This window comes from Grus americana, chromosome 8 (assembly GCF_028858705.1).
Source record: "Grus americana isolate bGruAme1 chromosome 8, bGruAme1.mat, whole genome shotgun sequence".
In the NCBI taxonomy this organism is placed as follows: domain Eukaryota; kingdom Metazoa; phylum Chordata; class Aves; order Gruiformes; family Gruidae; genus Grus; species Grus americana.
The window spans coordinates 5078969-5097731 of NC_072859.1; the positions used below are offsets into that span (position 1 = coordinate 5078969).

Sequence of the window (18763 nt, forward strand, 5' to 3'; positions counted from 1 at the left end):
ACCCCTGAATTCCAAGGAATCCATGATGTTGCCTGCTGCAAGAAGCAGGAATGCAAGCATGCAAGATAAAGCGAGCACGCTATTAAGAATAATACACTGTTCGACTGGATGCAGAAGGGACTTAAAAGTAGGCAGGATGTCATTCCTAGGAAGTAATTTCCAAAAGATAATCTGCAGCAGTGAGTTTCCCTCATAGTCTCTTCCCAGGACTGAATGAGCCTGATGGCACCGAGGTTAGGAGGTTGAGTGTGGAAAGACCGCATATTTGAAGTGGTCTCTCAAGAACCGAAATTGCATTTGTTAGCAGCTGATATTACGCTGTCTGCCTGCACTTGGCAAAAACAGTGAAAAGTTTGGTTATTTTGACATTTTTCTTGCTTCTAGCACAACAGGTGGGAGCCGAGAGGCAGAAAACTCTTGAGTTGGAGTGTTACCATGGATAGAACTAGGCCTGTTGAAATAACGATTGTGCTGTACTTGCTTAACTCTTCAGTTTGGCTCAGGAAAATGTCTCGGGTCTTAGAGCAGGTGACTGGGGAGGGAGAGAGGCTGTTTGGCAACTTCCTATCTTATATTCACCTTTTGGTGTTTGATCCTGCTTCCTCCTGGCCCTCTGCTGTCCTTCCCAGTCCTGTCTGCACTCAATGCCATCTGGGTGACGGAGGAGATGGAGCACTCCCTGGAAGTGGAGTGGGAGAACCCACCAACAGATGTGGATTATTACAAGCTGAAGTTCAGATCCCTGGTGGAGATGGATGAGAAGGAGGCCGTGGTGCCCAAAAGCAACGACCCGAAGAGCAGACACATCATGACTGGTGAGTACTTCTGGTTATTTCAGACTGGGCAGGGAGAAGTGGCAGGAGCTATTGATGGTCAGACCGCAGTCCTGAGATGATTCTTTTCTCATGTGGATGGCCAGTTTTCCTCCACATCGTGCCTGCCGTAGGCCAGGGTAAAATCTACTGGGGTTCCTCTATCCCATAATGATGAGTGCCTCTGCAAGGAGAAAGCTTCTTTGCCCTGTGGATAGCAAGTTTCAAGGCATATTCATTCAGCTTTAATTTTGTCCTTGTTAGGAAGAAAGTATATTCTTCTGTTTCGGAGCTGGTAACACTGATGTTACGGAAATCTCCACTTACTATAGTCAACGTATGCCTGAAGGGCAAGCCTAGACCAAAAGTGCCGTCAAGGCGTTCTCAAGACCAAAGGAAGTTAGATAGAAATCTAAACTTTAAGTTCTTCTCTGCTACAAACCTAGAACTGGATAGACTAAACAAAATAACTTTAAGAAAAATTTCTGTCTTCCCTAATTGTTGGTAATGCTCCCTTTTGCTCTTTGTAGGCCTGAAACCTGGCACAGAGTACGAGGTCACTGTCATACCTGTGAAGGACAATATAGAGGGGAAATCATCCTCAGTGAGTGGTAGGACTGGTACGTGGAAAGTTTCTTTTATGATATTGATGTTACCACAGGGTTCGGGGACAGATCTGTCAAGATGACAGCACAAAAGGTGCACAGTTGGCTGTTGCTTCATGCATGACCTGCAGCCAGGTCTGCTTGTATCTTGTTTCAGCTTGCCTGCGCTGTATATTAAACACTAAACCTAGCCGTATCTCAGTCTTTGGTCTTAAACCTACAGTAACATCACCCCTAACTTGACAAACGGCTCCAGCCAGACACAGGTTAAGCATAGTAAGCTGGCCTCTGTATGTAATAACAACCCTCAAACGAGCTCAGAGCTAGGTCCAGCAGTAACTCAAAGTTTGCTGGTTCATGACTTCCCTAACTAGACCATTGACAGGATGACCTCGCTTAAACCTAGCATGCATGATTTGCAGTCTTGATACAGCCCTTCCTCGTGGATCCTCTGGGCAGCTGCCGCTGACTGCCTGGCAGCTGTTGGCTGCTGCTGATTTGCCTGGTCTCTGAGCCCAGGAGCAATACGGAAGAGGATAAGTTCTTCCTTCCTGTATTGCCTGGCTCCAGCATTAATTTTATGTCCACCAGACTGAAGAGAACAGCTGAGCTGAGGAGCAGATTAGCACACCACTGCCAGGCCTGCGTTTGCACTGGGAGCTGTGGTCCCAGCCCGCTGTCCGCTCTGGCACACACGGAGGTGCAGTTGTGCTGGTCCCGTGGGCTGCAGAGTGGCACAGCCCTAGCATTTCTGTGGTAGCTTGAGTCTTCGCCTCTTACATGTGAAGTGACTGCAGAGGGTTCAGTTACTTGCTGGCCCTTAGAGGTTGAAGCTTTGGTATGCTTTATCTTGTAACAGGGCCCGAGTCAGACGTGGTCATCTCCAGCGTGGGGAGAGCACACAAGCATCTTTAAGCTGACTTCTGCTCCGACTGTGTGCTCAGTACAGCTCAGAAGGCCTGGCAGAAGCTACTGTTACTTGACTGTTATTTTTCCTGTAACTGCCAGCCTAGCCATTCCAGACCTGAATGTTAAAGCAGATCATGCTTTATGCAGATCATGCTGCAGGTTGGTTCACTGATGCTTCAAGCTCTTCAAAAACATGGCAGAATATTTTTTAGCTATTATATTGAAAAACAGACCTTGAAGAATTTTGAACTCTCATTCTACCTGTGAGATTCTACAAACTCTGAAATTCAGCTCCCTTACAAAAGGGCAGGTGTGCTGTGTCCAAAGACTGAAAAATCCCCAATCAGGCCTGACGTTCCTGAGGTTGTCTTGTAAATTATTCTATTAAAAGAAAATTGATTTAAACCAACAAAACTTACAACCTCTACACTGCCATTGTGAGGCTGCTCTTCTTCCTTGCGTAAATTCTGATCATTTAGAACACCCTTGGCTTGTGTTTTCAAGCTGTTCCTCACAGACCTGGGGGCTGCAAACCTTCTTAGAAAGGGAAAAAAAAATCTACAATGAGTCATCCTGCTCACATTCTTATGTAACCCCTGGAACTTAGGAGCTGTGACTGAGATAAATACCAGCTATTGCAAGAGCTACCACTAAACTCTGATTCATCACCTAAAATAGCAGAACCCTTGGGGGAGTCTGAGAGACAGGTCTGCAGGGTAGGCAGAAAGGGAGGAGCAACAAATGGCTGACACCGGAGGCAGAGAAAGGATGGGGTCTATACTTGGTGCTGTGAGGAGGGCAAACAAGAAGGTAATGCCCTTCTTGTAGAAAACAGTGGAAAGTTTCATCTAAATGGTAAACCAGTCCCGCTTTTTCCTCATTCTGACCATGCTGGTTTCTCATGGATGCCTTTCTTTTTTGAGGGGCTGTAGAGGGGAGCCTAGGTGAGCCTGTGCTTTAGTTGCCCAAAGCAGCAAAGCAAAAATGAAGGAAATGTGCGCGTGTTGTGACAGGTATTGTAGTGGTTTAATTCATCTGGAGTTTCCTAATCCTGCCGTTTGAAATGTTCTCTCAGGAGTTGATAGCCCAACCAATGTGACAACTGACCGAGTGACAGAAGATACAGCCACTGTTTCATGGAATAAAGTTGCAGCTCCCATAGACAGGTACATGGTGAGATACACCTCAGCTGATGGGGACACCAAGGAAATAGAGGTGGGAAGTGAAAATGACATCATCACCTTACTGGATCTGAAGCCAGGCATGGAATATGGCATCCACATCTGGGCAGAGAAGGGGCCCCAGAAGAGCAAGAAGGCAAGCACTAGAGCTGTGACGGGTAAGTTGCAGCAGCAGCAGCAGAGGGAGTTGAGTTTGAATTTCAAACTCCTTTCTCAATTTTACATGTTTCAGTAAAGCTTCTCCTGCTTTGCACAGGTTTTTAGCGAAGCAAAAAAATTTGTGTCATTCTTACTAGTGTGGCTGCACAGGCCTCCAGCTTAGCGTGAAGAGTCTGGTTTGAGTCCTGTTACGGACAGGTACTGTGGCACGGCACCGGTTACAGTCAGTACAGAGCCAAAACGAAAGCCTCGTAGCTGGGATGTGTAATTCATGCCTTGCCTTTAAAAAGCCATAAACCTTGAACCGCTGTTTTGCTCAGTTCTTACAGTCCATCCAGCCGTGGTCCAATGTGGCTGTGTGTCCAGGAACAGTGTCTACTGACTATTTGCAAATATTTTATCTACGTGCAATCTGCGCTTCTACAGCAGAAGTTAGGGAATTGGTGAGGATCAGTCAACTGCTGAATTATGATGTTCAATCACGTACTTTCAAATTGGTTCGTTGTCTCAAGCCAGCCCATGTTCTCACTGATAAAGGTGACTGGCTGGGGAGCTCCTGGACCACGCAGGGAGTTAAGGAGTTAAATGCACCTCATATATGCATACAGGCACAGCCCATACCCAGCTGCAGTGCAATTATAACTAAAGAACAAACTTGATTTCTTATATCACACAAGAAAATCATTCACTTGGTTTTTCTTGCCACAGGTGAGCATCTTATACTGATAAATAGCTGAGCTGTGATTATTCAAATACATGTTCCCAGTGTGCGCTGCTCTAGGGTGACACAAACGAGCCTCAGCATCTTTCATTAAAATGAGAAGTAATGTATTTTCATCTCACAAAATAGGTGAGATTAGTACACGCGGGTGGAAAATCACAACTTTTACCATAGCTAATGTGTGGGAAATCATAGTGCAGCTAAGCTGGTGTGTGGTAAATTACAGTGTGGCTGTCAGATGGTTGTGTATTTGTGCCCTGGAATTTAGAACCTGCAGCAGAATAAGCAGGAATAAGAAATGCTACTTCAATAATTCGGAAGGCATCTGCAAGTCCTTCGTTGCTCAGACTGCAAAGATGTACTTAGCAGTTCAGTGGAGAAAAAAACCAAAACAACAAATAAACATGCTCTGTGTAAAGGTCATGGGCTGTCGGGCTGTCCTTGAAGGGCTGTGTTCCCGCAGGCTGCGTTGTGATAGTGACTTAAGGCTTGTGAAGTCTAGCGTCATGTTTCCATCTGTGAAAAGGGCAGCAGAATGATTGTAATCATGGGAGGAGATTGAGAGTGGCTTTTTTCCAGTGGAGAATATGAACATAGTTCTCACTAGTGCTGTTGCCTGGTTCTTCATCTTCAAACAGTCTCTTAAAAAAAAAAAATTGCCAGTCTAGTGTCCATGTAGTGGCCAGACGGCTGAGAGAACACAGTCACAATCTCCGGGGGTAGGGTCTGGCCTCTGATAGACAGGTACGTGGTGAGATTCAGCACAACTGATGGGGACACAAAGGACGGGGAGGTGGGGAAGGACAAGAGCATCACTGCTCTGACAGGACTGAAGCCAAGCAAAAGGTATGCCACCAGCCTCTGGGCAGAGAGGAGAGCCCAGCAGACATTAGAGCTGTGACAGGTAGGAGGTTTTGCTTTAGTATGAAATAATCTTGTTCCAGGAGAGCCGCATTTCAGACAGTTTCTGAGCAGTTAATTTGGTTTTTGGGTTTATTCCCAGAGCAACCCAGGCAGGAGGTTGTGATCTTCAGAAAGCAAAAGACAGTAACACTATTCTGCATGGGCTTTCCTCTCTGCCCGTGCAGGCTGGCTGGGCTTTTGTCACTCCCCAGCAAAGAGCTCTGCTATTACAGCAGTGAGGAGGACACCTAGACCCCAGCTGAAATACCTCAGAACTGGGCACCTCCCAGCTTTACAGTTCAGGCCCACCCTCATAAGAAATAAAGGATGAGAAGTGGAAGAAATTGGCAGGGCCCTTGAGAGGAAGGAGTAAGTGTAGCCTCATTGGGACAGCCCATGTTCTTCACTCCTAACTGCTCCTGCAGAAATTGGCAGCCCAGCTCACCCAGCACAGGGGCAGAGGGCTGACTGGCTCTGCCAAGGCTTAGCCACCTCGGCACTGACAGACATACCAGTGTGTGTACCAATGCCTCAGGAATGGTGGGACTTGCAAACAGCTAGCCCCCTTGTTAGCCCCCCTTACCTTGCGCTGTAATCCAACAGCATGAAACTGGGGGCCACGAATGGTGATATCCAACGGGATTCACCTAAGTGTCAGCTATTTACACCACATGATCAAAACATGGTTTATAGCTAGAGATAAAACTTCTATTAGATTTACCAGTTTGAGCTGGAGGGGGAAAAAAAAGCAAGCAAGCTTTTAGAAACACAAGCCCTTTTTAGGTCTTTGGGCAAAGAATTATTTCCCAAAGCTCATCTGTTTTTCCAAATATATTTGATAGTCTAATGAAACATACTACCTCTGCCTATAAAACTTGTGTTGTCTGTGTCTTTAGACTATTGCGATTAGCACAGCACTATACTAAACCTTTGAATAATTATGACTTTTGCTTACAGAAATCGACAGCCCAACTGAGCTGTTGCCTCACCAAGTGACAGAGGATGCAATTACTGTTTCCTGGAACAAAGTCCAGGCTTCAATAGACAGATACAGAGTGAGCTACACCTCGGCTAATGGGGACGTAGAGGAGAGAGAGGTGCAGAAAGACCAGAACGTCACCACCTTGGCAGGACTGAAGCCAGGCATGGAGTACGTCATTTACATCTGGGCAGAAAAGGGAGAACAACAGAGCAAGAGGGCCAGCACTGAGGCTGTGACAGGTAAGAGGGTAATAGATTGTGTTAAGAGTTTAAGTTACAGCCCAGCTTTGCCTTAACGCTGAAGAAGTCCATCCCAAGATAGTTTCACAGCAGAGGGAGATTCAGGCTTAAGAGATCGAGTCTTCAGGTTAGTGCATCTCACTGTGAAACCTATTCAGCATCATCACAGAGAGATTCTGATTACCTGTGTGTATTACAAATGGGCTGTGTTGTGATTACTAATAGGGAAAATGAAGCCTTTGCAGCAGTGTCTCTTGTCTATTTGTATAGTTACGTTTTATTTTAATTGGTTAATTTGTTTATCCTTCATCATGGAATAGGGAAATGCTCAGTTCCTTTTTGCAGATGAAGAAATTGAAGTGCAGAGAGATTAACGGCATGCAGGATGCCTTTTCTTGCAACAGGATGATTAATCCTTGTTCCTCAGTTCTTCTTACTAGGACTTTTTCCGCTGTGCGGCCAGTCCTTGCTAAGAAGGTGTAGTAATCTGCCCAGGGTGAGTGTTACTGGTTTATAACAATGTTGTAAAGCTGAATGTCCGAATCAATTGCAAGTGTTTACAAGACCTGTGCTCCAGGTCAGGGACTTGCTGAAGGAAGATGAGTAAATGTGTACCCAGGTCGTCCTGGTCTCTTAACAAAAGAGCTTTGGTTGTTCTCTCGCTTTCTGGACAGATGACATCTGTATGAGCTTGTGACTGTGAGAAAACAAGAAAGTAACAATATCTTGCTTTGCAAGGGCTCTCTTCTGTCCGGGTCAGGACCGGCTGTGCTGTCCCCTCAAAAAGCTTCTGTAAGGATTAAAGACAGACCCCAGTCAAACCGCCTCAGACCTTGGCACCTCCCAGCTTTGTGGGTCCGATCAGTGTGTGATTGGAAATAGGACTTGAAAAAGGAAGAAACTGGCAAAGCCCTTGAGGGGAAGGAGTGTCACAGTACGGCCTATGACAGCCTGTGTTCTTCACTTTTAACTGTCTCTGCAGAAATCGACAGCCCGGCTCACCTGGTGACTGACCAAGTGACAGAGGACACAGCCACCATCTCCTGGAACAGGGTCCAGGCTGTCATAGATAGGTACATGGTGAACTATACCTCTGTTGATGGTGACACAGAGGAGATGGAAGTGGGAAAGAATGAGACTACCATGACGCTGACAGGACTGAAACCTGGCACTGAATATGTCATCTTCCTCTGGGCAGAGAAGGGAACCCGGCAGAGCAAGAGGCTCAGCACTGAGGCAGTGACAGGTATTCCAGAGAATCTTTGTGCTTCTACATAACACTGTGTTGTGGAGGTGATGTCAGTTTCTGCCCTGTTTTCTTCTGGCCAGTTGCAGAGTATATACCAGACACTGGTTTGTCTTGTGGTCACCTATGATGTGGGGACATCCATGCTACAAGCACCTTCAAGCTTTGGATAGACATGGTGCCTGGTCTAGAGAACTTTTAGGAATTAATGACTGCTCTGTTAGTTCAGAAACTAACAGCCCGGTATGAGCTTCACAGGACTTTGCTAGAGCACTGCGGTGCTCACTCAGCACCTTTGCCTGCTCTTTTTGGTCTTCAGGTATGCTGAGCTCTGAAGGTGTGGCTGAGCTTTGCCCCACAGTGTACACTATGGTGTTGAATCCTGCCTAAACTTAGGCTGATTCAACTAGTGTCACTGATAAGAATAGTATTCGTCAATGAATCAAGACTTGGAAGGAAACACCCCTATTTTTGTTGTCTTCTCCCAAACCACAAAAGGGTAGCAGATGGTTTGAGCCTGGATAAAGTCTCTTAACTATCAGTAATTCCTTTTGTAGAATCAAGGTTTTTGCTTACAGAAGTTGGCTGCTTAGCTAGGCTGAAGACTGACTGATTGGCAGAGGACACTGCTAGGGAATGAGGGAGAGATGGGGCAGGACACAGGTCTTGCTATCCTGATTAGTTTGAAGCCAGATGTGGTGTGCATCATCTTTGCAGGGAAAGGAAGCCAGCAGAGCAAGAGGGGCAGGCACAAACACTCTTCTGGGTGACCTGTGGGAATCTTGGAGTGCAATTTTGCAGCTATGGAAAGAGGAATGTAGTTTCACGTGGTGAATTAGCTATGATTATGTTCTCCCTTGGCCACGTCTTTTACTGAGGACTTCCTTCCTCGGTCATAATGTAAAGAAGTGTTACACCTTGCTGGCACCTCACAGCTCAAAAAGAGATATTTGTGGGAGAGGGGTGTTGGTGCTACCTCAGTCTCTCACATCTTTTTCTTTGCCTCACTATATCCGTGCCAGCCAAGACTCCAGGGCCATGCATGCTCCCAAATGGCCTAATGGATCTCTCTTAAGGTTCACAGGAATTTAGGTTTGACCTGACCTCAAATTTCAGTTGGACCTTCTTCTGCACAATCATTCTCCCTGTATCTCTGCTTGATATTTTACTCCCATTGTCTTACTCCAGTTCTGCATCGTCAATAGCAAGCACGGTGATTAGCCACTGAGACCCAGTAGAGCTACTGATGAGTTAGTCCGTGTCATCCTTCAGTTTCTGAGGGTGTGATCATGGGGTTTTAAAAAGCAAAAGCTTTAAATGGCAACATGTGTGTCTTCTAGTTACCCATGCTTTCTACTCTGCACTTTATTTCTTAGAAATGGACAGCCCAAAGAATCTGGTAACTGACCAAGTGACAGAGGACTCAGCCACCATCTCCTGGGATAGGGTCCAAGCTCCCATAGAGAGGTATATGGTGAGCTACACTTCTGCTGATGGGGACACCAAGGAAATAGAAGTGGGGAAGGACAGGAGCATTACTACCCTGACAGAACTGAAACCAGGCATGAAGTACACCTTCCATATCTGGGCAGAGCTGGGAAGCAAGCAGAGCAAGAGGGCAAGCACTGACATGCTGACAGGTAACTGTGGGCAGAAGAGAAAGGAAATGAGGTAGAAGGGCCTTACTCTCTTGTTATTTTTATGTCTTGTGATCTCTCTTTGTGTTACTGGGTAATGGAGATGCACAGTGGTAAACCCATTCTGGAGATAAGTGTGTGAGTATAGACTACCCTAACTGAGATGATTAGAGAAGAGGCAGATGTTGTAATACAATAGTGATGACAGCTGATGGTACTCGGCTTATTTCACTAGTCCTTAATCAAAAGCATGCGGTGCTTCATGTGCTGCTATCAAGCCTAACAATAACAGAGGTTTAACAGCCAAAGTTAAACCATTTTAGAATTGGGGACATTCGTGACCTTAGACTGGTCCTAGGAGACTGCCAAGCAGGCTTAAATCTGTCCTGTTCAGTCAGCCGTAAGGATGATGGTGTACTGGGAACATTTCAGGGTCACTCCGTATCCATTGGCCTTGCTAATGTACTTTTTCTTAGTTTATGAATCACTGTATCTGTGAGATAGAACAGTTGAAGCTTGGATTGAGGGCAAGATGCCAAGCGGTTCCCCAGTGCTTACAGAGGTCAAGGGCAGCTGATGGTGGCAAAAGGAGATCTCTTGAGGCCCAAAGACTGAACCTATCTGGAACTAGAAATGCAAGAAGAGTTTCAGCAAATTGAAATGGTTTGGTTTTTTTTTTTTTTTTTAATAGAATGAAAATGGAGACACCTGGAAGTTTCACATGAAATGAAACTGCTGGGAGAGGGAATGCATTCAGCATTAGTAGGGATATTTTTGAAATATCTGCACACAAAAAAAAGTACTTTTTTTGGTTATATTTCCAAAAGTTAATGACACCTCTGCTAAAATAATACAACTTCTGAGGGGAAAAAACCCCCAACGTTTTCTTACTTAAGGTGATGGCTGATTATTCCCTAGCATCATTCAAAGCGGCGGTGGCAGGGAGCTGTTCTGCGGTGGTCTCCTGCACCGAAGGAAGCTGCTAACCTGGCCTTCAAGAGCGGTGCTGTGACACTGCAGGGCTCTCTAAGGCTGCCCTTTCCATCCCTTGTTTCTCGTGAGGGATTTGGTACCGTTTAGCTCCCTCTTCTGTCCAGCGGGAGGTATACATGTAATGAGCTACTCTGAGAAGATTTCTGTGTCGTTTTATTTAAAGCAAGTGTTTAGTGGTGTCCCAAATGAAGCATGAGTTCATGAGATAATGAACTAATGCTTAACTCGGAGCCTAGTGAAAAGTGGTCTTCAGCTATAACGAATAGCCAGTGTTTTAAACAACATGCTCTGCAAACGTTGATGTTGCTGTCCCTGTTGTTCTCCTTATATTCGGTGTTTTGATTTCTTCTTCTCTGCCTTTGTATCTGTTTTAAGCAGTAACCCTACACACAGGGAGTGCAGTGTTTCCTGGGAGAAGCCACACTGCTCCACTCTTCTCGTTTATCTGAGACAGACATAGCTTGGCCTTGTCTTTCTCTGTGGCCTTTTTCACAACCGTAATATTTCACTGATGCATTATAATTGTTGTTATGCTTATCCTCATAGTGCTCTTCAAGGTCTGGGAAGTGTTGTTGCCTGGTTTATATGGAGAAGAACTGAGTCGACGGACAATAACATGCCGTACTCCCCTAGGGAGGTTTGTGGAAGAGCAAGGAACTGAGATGAATCATTCAGTTATAGTTTGCTGTAAACTCAGGTGTACTTCAGGGTTGGAGCACTCTTCCCCGAAGGCCAGCATTGCTCACCAAGAACTTTCTCTCTAAAACTTGGAAAGCCAGACAAACCTTACTCCTTAAATTGTTTTCCTTAAGGTGTTCCCAAAATATACAGAATACAGCAAGCACAGGATGAAAATTAGGGAGAGACTGCTTCCATTGTTGTTACTTCCAACTGAGCTTTAGAAACTATTTTAAAGCCCTGTTGTGGGTATCTCCTAAGGTGCTTTTTGACCAATGCTGCGAACTGGCATTGCTTAAAAATGATTCTGTTCTTTTCCTCGTGCTGACCTTGGGCAGCCTGAGTGCACAGGAGAAGTCTGGCTAAACCTTTGATGTCACTGGAGGAGTTGGTGTCCCATATACAGCACAGACCAAACTGTAAAGCCGTGGGTTTCTTTGTACTCCTGCATTTACTAAAGGAGGCTGAAGCATGACGACAATAAAGCCTGTGAAGTCATTCTTCATCTGCAGCAGGGAAACAAGGAGTAGGGGCTCTCAGCAGGCCACTCTAGTGCCATGTTCCAGGATTGGGGCATAGAGCCCAAACCTGACCCGTGTGTGACTGCTCCTCAGAGATGAGCCTGATGGAGACTTCTCAAGCAGACATGTCAGGAGTTCCTGGGCCCGTGCAGCTGAGGCAATTGCAGGGCTCACAAAACATCCTAAACCAGATCTGTAGCAGACCCTGCCATGTTTGGTCTAGGCTTCCGCTCCTGGCTGGCTATGAAGGTCACTGGGTGCCTTCTGTACTTCCAGTTAGCAGGATCAGGCATTGAAAGCTCAGCCCAAGCCCTCCACCACAGTTACTGTCTTTCATTTCTGCAATGGGACTTGAATTTTCTTTTTCAATAGAGATTGATCCTCCCAAGAACCTCCGTGTATCAGATGTGACTCATTCTGCTGGCGTGGTTACCTGGGCTCCTCCTGCAGCACACATTGATGGCTACCATCTGACCTACCAGGGTCGAGGTGGCACAAGCAAGGTACAGTGAATTCCTCAGTCCTGCAGACCCCACTGAAATCACCCCTATGGTTATGGGCTCTGCCAGTTGGGTCTTGTGGGTGTATGGATCACAGAAAAACAATTCCAAGAGGGAATCTACATTATCCACGGCCCAGGGAGGGAGAGCTTAAGGAAGGAGATGTGCTACTGTCATGAGCAGAAGCTGTGGAGGGACTTTGTGACAGTGGAATGCCTCTTCCCAACAGATCTCCATGTGCAGAGGATGTGTTTCCTTCTTCACTTTTCTAACTTGTTATTACCTGGAAGGGCAGCACTCACGCCGGACAGTGTCCTCAGTGTCCTACCAGTGTTTCTTGAGACCTTGCCCCAAATCTTCCTTCTGAGGAGATGGACTCCGTGTTTCGAGGATATACAGTGAATGTGCCTGTCTGAACTCTACAGAAAAAGCCCGCAAATGCATATGGAGTATGAGACACTGTGGTCCTGAAAAGCTAAATGCTATTCAGAGTCCTGTTGACCTTTGATCTATTTTACTTGGCAGGAAGTACAGCTGGGTCCTAGCGAACAGCGGTTTGTGCTGGAAGGACTGGAACAAGGAATGAGGTATACCATCTTTGTGACGGCCTATAAGGCAGATCGCCAGAGCAGAAGGACAGACAGTTCCTTCTCAACAGGTAGGATTTGGCCTTGGGTGTTGCACTTTTCCCTGCGCCCTGCAGCTGTTGTGCTTTATTGTAGAGGTCAGAGATGGAGTTCATGTTCTGCAGATGGCACTGGGAAACTATGTGATCGTAAGCAAACCATCTAGCGAGTCAACGATGCGTCTCCAGGCTGGGAGTCTGTTCTAAGCCACACCATCTGGAGGCTTGGAAACACAACAGGATAGCGTGAGTGGAGATGGCCCACGCTGGTCAGTGCTGCTGGCAAACCTTGCTAGCCAAGTGCGGGACAAAACCTCCTGGTGAGCTGCCAGTGGGCAGGAGAGATGATGGTACCCTAGAGACTTTCTGCACCATCCTAGGAAGGGTAGGGCACTGTTGTGGCATTGGGTAGCTGCCCAGGTTGTTTTCAGAGGTCAGAAAATGCACACCAGAATGGCAGCAAATCGAACGAAATCTCATGCCAGCTTGCTGTGGAAGCCTCTCGTACTGTGCCAGCGCCCACAGGAGTTGCCAATTGTGGACAAATTGTGAAATGCAGAGAAATTAAAGTCCCTGTTTACTGGCACTCCCACCTTCACAAACAAGGGCTCCTCTTCCTGCTCTCTCTGTGACCCAAGACTGCATCTCTTGTGGGTTCTGGGGACCCTATCCATGTGCCAGCTCCCATGCAGCGGGGGAGGCTGCCAGCAGCAACCTGCTGATGCAACTGGGCGCTGCGCAAGTGCACAGTGGGGGCTGCTGCTTTTTTTACTTGTCTTTCATTGTCTTTAGGGCATTCATTTAAGGGTGTGAAATACCTCCTCCATCTCTATGGCCTGCTTTGCTGATGTGAAGTTTTTGTCCCCTCTGTTCTCGCAGTTAGCTTCCTCTACCCGTATCCTGCGGACTGCAGCCAGACGCAGCAGAACGGAAATGCCTCCAGCGGCGTGTACACCATTTACCTGAACGGGGATGGCAGCAGGCCCATGCAGGTGTACTGTGACATGGCCACTGATGGAGGCGGGTGGATCGTGAGTGATTCTCTGCTTCTCTGGGTTTTTCGATGAGTGTAATCGAGTGGACCTGGTACTGGTGTTAGCTGATGTACCCCCCCCATGCTGTCAGGAATGCTGTGGAAGGCTGAATGGCTCAAAGGCTTTTTTTATTGTTTGGTTGTGAATGCCACACAGGCTTGTATGATTACTGATGGAGGGCAATGACTGAGTTATGACAGCTTAATGTGTTACTTCTTGCCAGTTGGGTCATGTGAGTTGTCTACGAGGGAGCATTCAGCCCTGTCATAAGATGAGGTACTAGAGCTTAGCTTAGCTGCCTTTCATAATGAGTTAACTAAGCTGCATTATCTCATCTTGACCACAGTATAAGGTTGCATGTATGGACAGTTAATGCAGTTCAGCTGATGCCTGTTAGTGTTTTACATGCACCTGGGCCCTGACCACACAGTAGTTGTTGAGTGGCTCAGGGGAATCTGGAGGCAGAAGCACAGATGCTTTGAGGTGGGGAGCGTGTATGAACATGAAGAAGTGAATCTGAGGTTCTCTGATAGCTGTCTCCCTAAACAACCAAATAAAAAAATCTTTATTCCCTTTGTCACCTTTCATTTTCAGTGATAAGTGATTTTTTTTTCTAGTAAAATAAATTGTTGTGTGTTACTGCCCAAGTCCCTCTGGTTTTGGTGAAGTTCAGAAACCCAAATGTCTTGCGGATCTTGTCTCTAAGCCTGTTTTGCTGAAGCGTTTAGGCCACAGTCAGATTTGTGCTGTCCCCTGGCATCTGTGGAAAGTAAACTGTAAAATTTACACAACTAAGTATTCACCCTAGTGCTTATATGTAGTCAGAAAATGTAAATGGATTCCTGTGTGTACCCTGCTGAGGTGCAGTGTACACACCATCAGCTAGAGTTGCCTGCTCCTGAATGCTTCACCTTTTTATCTGCGTTTGAATCGGGATGAGCATTTCTCATCCCCATCCTCCTTGTCTCCCCTCAACCTGTCATGAACTCTCACTCAGCCATCCTTGCTTTGCAGGTGTTTCAGAGGCGGAGCACTGGCGAGGTGGACTTCTACCAACGCTGGAAAAACTATGTGGAAGGCTTCGGAGATCCCACCGGGGAATTCTGGCTTGGTACGATACAAGGGTGTGACTAGTGAAGAGCTGAAGATTAGCTTTGAGGAAGCACCTAAATGCTGAAATAGCCAACCCCCCTGAGCCGGCAGTCTGGAACTGTCGGCTTTTGTGTCTTCCCTAGAAGTGCCAGTGAAGCACTGAGAGATCTCTGAAGGACTATTAAGCCTTTCCACTGGCACGTTTGGGCTTTGGAGTAGTCTCAGAGCAAGCCAAACTCTGGAAAGGTTTATTTCAGGCTTGTGAGTTGCTATGAGAGGAAAAATAAAGAAATTGCATTTGTGAAAATGCAAAGTCCAGGATACTACACAAAACTTGGCGTATTAGGTCATTTTTTTGTCTGTCTTGTTCTGTTAGAGACTTCTGTGTGGATCAGAGAATCCAGCACTAAATAGGTCAAGGTCTCTGGAGCAAGAGTCTTGAAATGTTCTGGGAAAAATAATGTTGCACTACAGATGGTCTTGCGCTGGTTTAGGCTGTTTGTTTTTTCCGATACTGCTGTCTCTTGCCAGAAAATGAGATAAGACAGAATAAACTTGGCAAGATGTCACGACAGCATCAAGCAGAGAAGGAGGGAGGCAGGAAATAGCTGATTTAACCAAAATGGCCACAGGGTGAGAGTCTAGGACTGCAAAGGTGAACAGGCTTTTCCCGTTTAAAAGTAATTATTTTTTTTTTTTTTTTCTTCTAGGTCTTGACAAGCTGCACAATCTCACAAGCAGCAGCCCCATCCGCTATGAGCTCCGGGTGGATTTGAGGACAGCCAGCGAATCTGTCTATGCTGTCTACGACTTCTTCCAGGTTGCCTCGAGCAGGGACAGATACAGGCTGTCAGTGGGGAATTACAGAGGCAACGCTGGTGAGGAGTGCCTCCTACTTGGGCTGTCTCTGCTTTGCACAGGGAAGCGAGTGCTGGGACCTGTGTATTTGTTTTGCCAGTAGCATGGGAGCTCATTAGGTCAGGTTAGGTCAGATGTGGTCCTCTTTGAGGAGAGAACCGTATACCTCCTGGGAAGGCTAAGGAGAGTGTGCTGACAGGCCCATCTCCTGCTGCAGACAAGGGAAAGCGTTGCTTTTTCGTGGGGAAGAAGAGGCTCTGTAATGCAGTGAAACACCAGCTGAAAAGGCAGACTGGGAAGCATTTCTGTGAGGTAACCTCTGGTGATGGTTTGCTCAACAGCAGTAGCCATCCTGCTGCTGGCTTCTGCCACTAGTAAATCCTTACCATTGCCATTGTGTCCATAGTCTTCCACTTACCCTTTCATCTCCTCTTGCCATAAGGTTTAGATCTTCAGCTGGGGGGGCAACCAGCCCTTGGACATGCCCTCTAATAGCAGCCCTTTAGAAATTATTGTCCAGACCCATCCTGTGCTGTTGCTTTTCCCCTGACAGGCCTGCTCTGTTCTGCCTGAAGGGTTTATAAGCCCTTAGGCTGAGCAGCTCTGGTCTCTTACTCCTATTCATGTTGTTCACCCCTTCCCTTAGGGGATGCAATGACCTACCACAACGGCTGGAAGTTCACCACGTGGGACAGAGACAATGATGTGGCTCTCAGCAACTGTGCTCTGACACACCATGGTGCGTGGTGGTATAAGAACTGCCACTTGGCCAACCTCAATGGGAAGTACGGGGAGAGCAAGCACAGCGAGGTGAGTGGCAGAGCTCTGTCTGGTGGTCAGCTCTTCTCCCTAGCCTTGAGAAAATACATGGTGGGAGGAAGTTTCTCCTTGGAGCAGGAGAGGTTGCCCAGGCTATTCAAACTCATTTAATTTGAAAGGGAAATGATCCATAAGGAAACTTATAGCTCTTACTCTGTCCTCCCTGGATCCAGAGGGCTTGAGCTCATGGCCCCCTGATTCTTGTGGGCAGAGATACTTGAGGTGGAGCCGTCTTGATTTTTGAGGGGAACACATAGAAGAACACTCACTAGGAACCACACTAGGATGCTGGCTCACTGTCTCATGTAGTCTATAGCTCGGCTTTCAGTGCATGCCTTGTTGTGCCTCTTATTGCACAGGCTTATTTTGGGCTTGAAGATGGCTCAGTCCTGTTGTGTTCCAAACTGGATAGAGATTTGATTTATATTAGGAGTGTCTGGAAGACCGATTATAACTACAGTCAAAATCTGGTGAACAACAGCCTCTCTCTTTATGGGAGGGTTAAGTGGTATCAGAGGGGGGCAGCAGTAGACTCCTAACTCCAGGTTTGGGTGCTTTAATGAAAGAAATTCCTTGGTCTTTTCCCAGGGGGTGAACTGGGAGCCATGGAAAGGCCATGAATTCTCCATCCCTTTTACCGAGATGAAGATCCGTCCTCAGTCTTCCAGTAACGAGCCAATCCTCGGGAGGAAGAAGAGGTCTCTATCAGGGAAGAGGAAGAAGATCAGGACTTAAATCGAACTCTGTGCAGGACAGTACCCAAAGATAATGATTCAGCATTTCTTAACAAAGTTAGATTCAGACAGCTTTCTCCAATGCATTGGAGACAATCGCTGACTGACCCAGAGACCTCCGGATCTGCAGCCCAGCCTGCTTCCAGCCTTTGGAGCTCCTGATGGGTGATCTGTCAGACACTGGGAGGGGGCTTGTGGGGAGCATCCAACTTGTAGCTCCCCTGGTTGGCTAAACAGGACAAGGACCTGCTTGATTCAATGTATGCAACTTCTATGAACTTCACATAAAACCAGTTTTAACCCATGATGTTGTTTCTCAAAACCCAGGCTGGTAACTCTTCTGAATTCTGTCCTTTTCTGGTGCTATCCACTTCAGACTTCAAAAAATTAAATTTGATCCCCCTAAAGAATAATAGCTAATTTACATTAGAGGGAGCTTTCCTGAGACCATCTGTGCTGGTTTTGGCTGGGATAGAGTTAATTTTCTTCCTAGTAGCTAGTATGGGGCTATATTCCTCCAAGCTCTGCTCACCATCCCAAGCCTGTCTCTGCATACCATTAGTCTAAAAGGCCACTTACAGACCACGAACAAAATTCTCTATACGACTGTCCCATCTGCCACCTTCTGCTTTTTCATTAGGAGTGTGGTAGTTAGTGATGATGAAATGATAATGCTTGTCATCTGCCTCTCAAATGAACATCTCTTGCGTTAAACTGACCCTGCACGCTCTCCATCAGGCTTTTCTTTCAGGCTGTCTGCAGATTCAGGTGGGCCTCAGTGCATGGTTTCCCATTTGGCTGCTTTTTTTCCTCACAGCCATGAAGGTGAGTTTTATTTTCTTTCCCTGAGCAGATATTAAAATTCTGGACCACCAGTTACAGCCAGGGAAGAAGTATGAGCTCACCAAATGATGCTTGCTCAAGGGCTTCCTTGTCTGAGCAGATTGGAACATGATTATCCTATGTCTTAATGGCCTTTTCTATCCCAGTGCTAAGCTGAATAATACATTTTAAAGAATCATTCCCAGACTTTGGGGAAGCAATAAAATTGCAAATAAAGGAGGTCTTAAAATATTTCTGTCTTCTTTCCCTTGGGTGGCAGAACTATTTTTTTTTTTTCCCCATTTAAACTAACCCTTAGCATTGCCAGACCAATGTGGAAAGGCTGGGGCTATGAAAATTAGGTCTTTGGAGTCTGGGATGGGGACTAGGTGATCTCTTCCTGACTGAATACTGCAAAGCAATTAACTGATCTGTGGCTGCTCGGACCTGGCGGAGGAGAGCTAGCTAGAGAACCGTCTCTCAAAGGTGAGTACTAAATTCTTCACAGTCCTTTCAGCGCTGTGCCTCTTGTGTGGGTGGGCAGGCAGAGACTCAACTGAGCTGCGTTAGGATATCCAAACCCCGGTATGGGGGAAGGAAGAGACTAATGGAGGGAGGAGAGGGAAGGGAAATTGCACTTGAAGTGTTTTGCAGGCCCTGTGCTAGGGGCATGAGAGAAGGACATGGGAAAAT

General features: G+C 46.5%; 1 protein-coding gene across 4 annotated transcripts in view; it reads left to right on the top strand.

Moving 5' to 3' along the window:
* Window positions 1-18292, top strand: part of TNN (tenascin N) — a 31808-nt gene extending 13516 nt beyond the window's left edge. For all 4 annotated transcript variants that reach the window (XM_054834150.1, XM_054834151.1, XM_054834148.1 and 1 more), the window contains exons 7-19: window positions 630-815; window positions 1343-1432; window positions 3402-3665; window positions 6248-6511; window positions 7494-7757; window positions 9134-9397; window positions 11959-12089; window positions 12612-12744; window positions 13591-13742; window positions 14760-14856; window positions 15548-15715; window positions 16342-16505; window positions 17103-18292. In XM_054834150.1, coding sequence (XP_054690125.1) covers window positions 630-815; window positions 1343-1432; window positions 3402-3665; window positions 6248-6511; window positions 7494-7757; window positions 9134-9397; window positions 11959-12089; window positions 12612-12744; window positions 13591-13742; window positions 14760-14856; window positions 15548-15715; window positions 16342-16505; window positions 17103-17249 — 2324 coding nt within the window. In that variant the 3' untranslated portion in view covers window positions 17250-18292. The remainder of the gene's footprint in view (window positions 1-629; window positions 816-1342; window positions 1433-3401; window positions 3666-6247; window positions 6512-7493; window positions 7758-9133; window positions 9398-11958; window positions 12090-12611; window positions 12745-13590; window positions 13743-14759; window positions 14857-15547; window positions 15716-16341; window positions 16506-17102) is intronic.
* The last annotated feature ends 471 nt before the right edge of the window (window positions 18293-18763 follow it).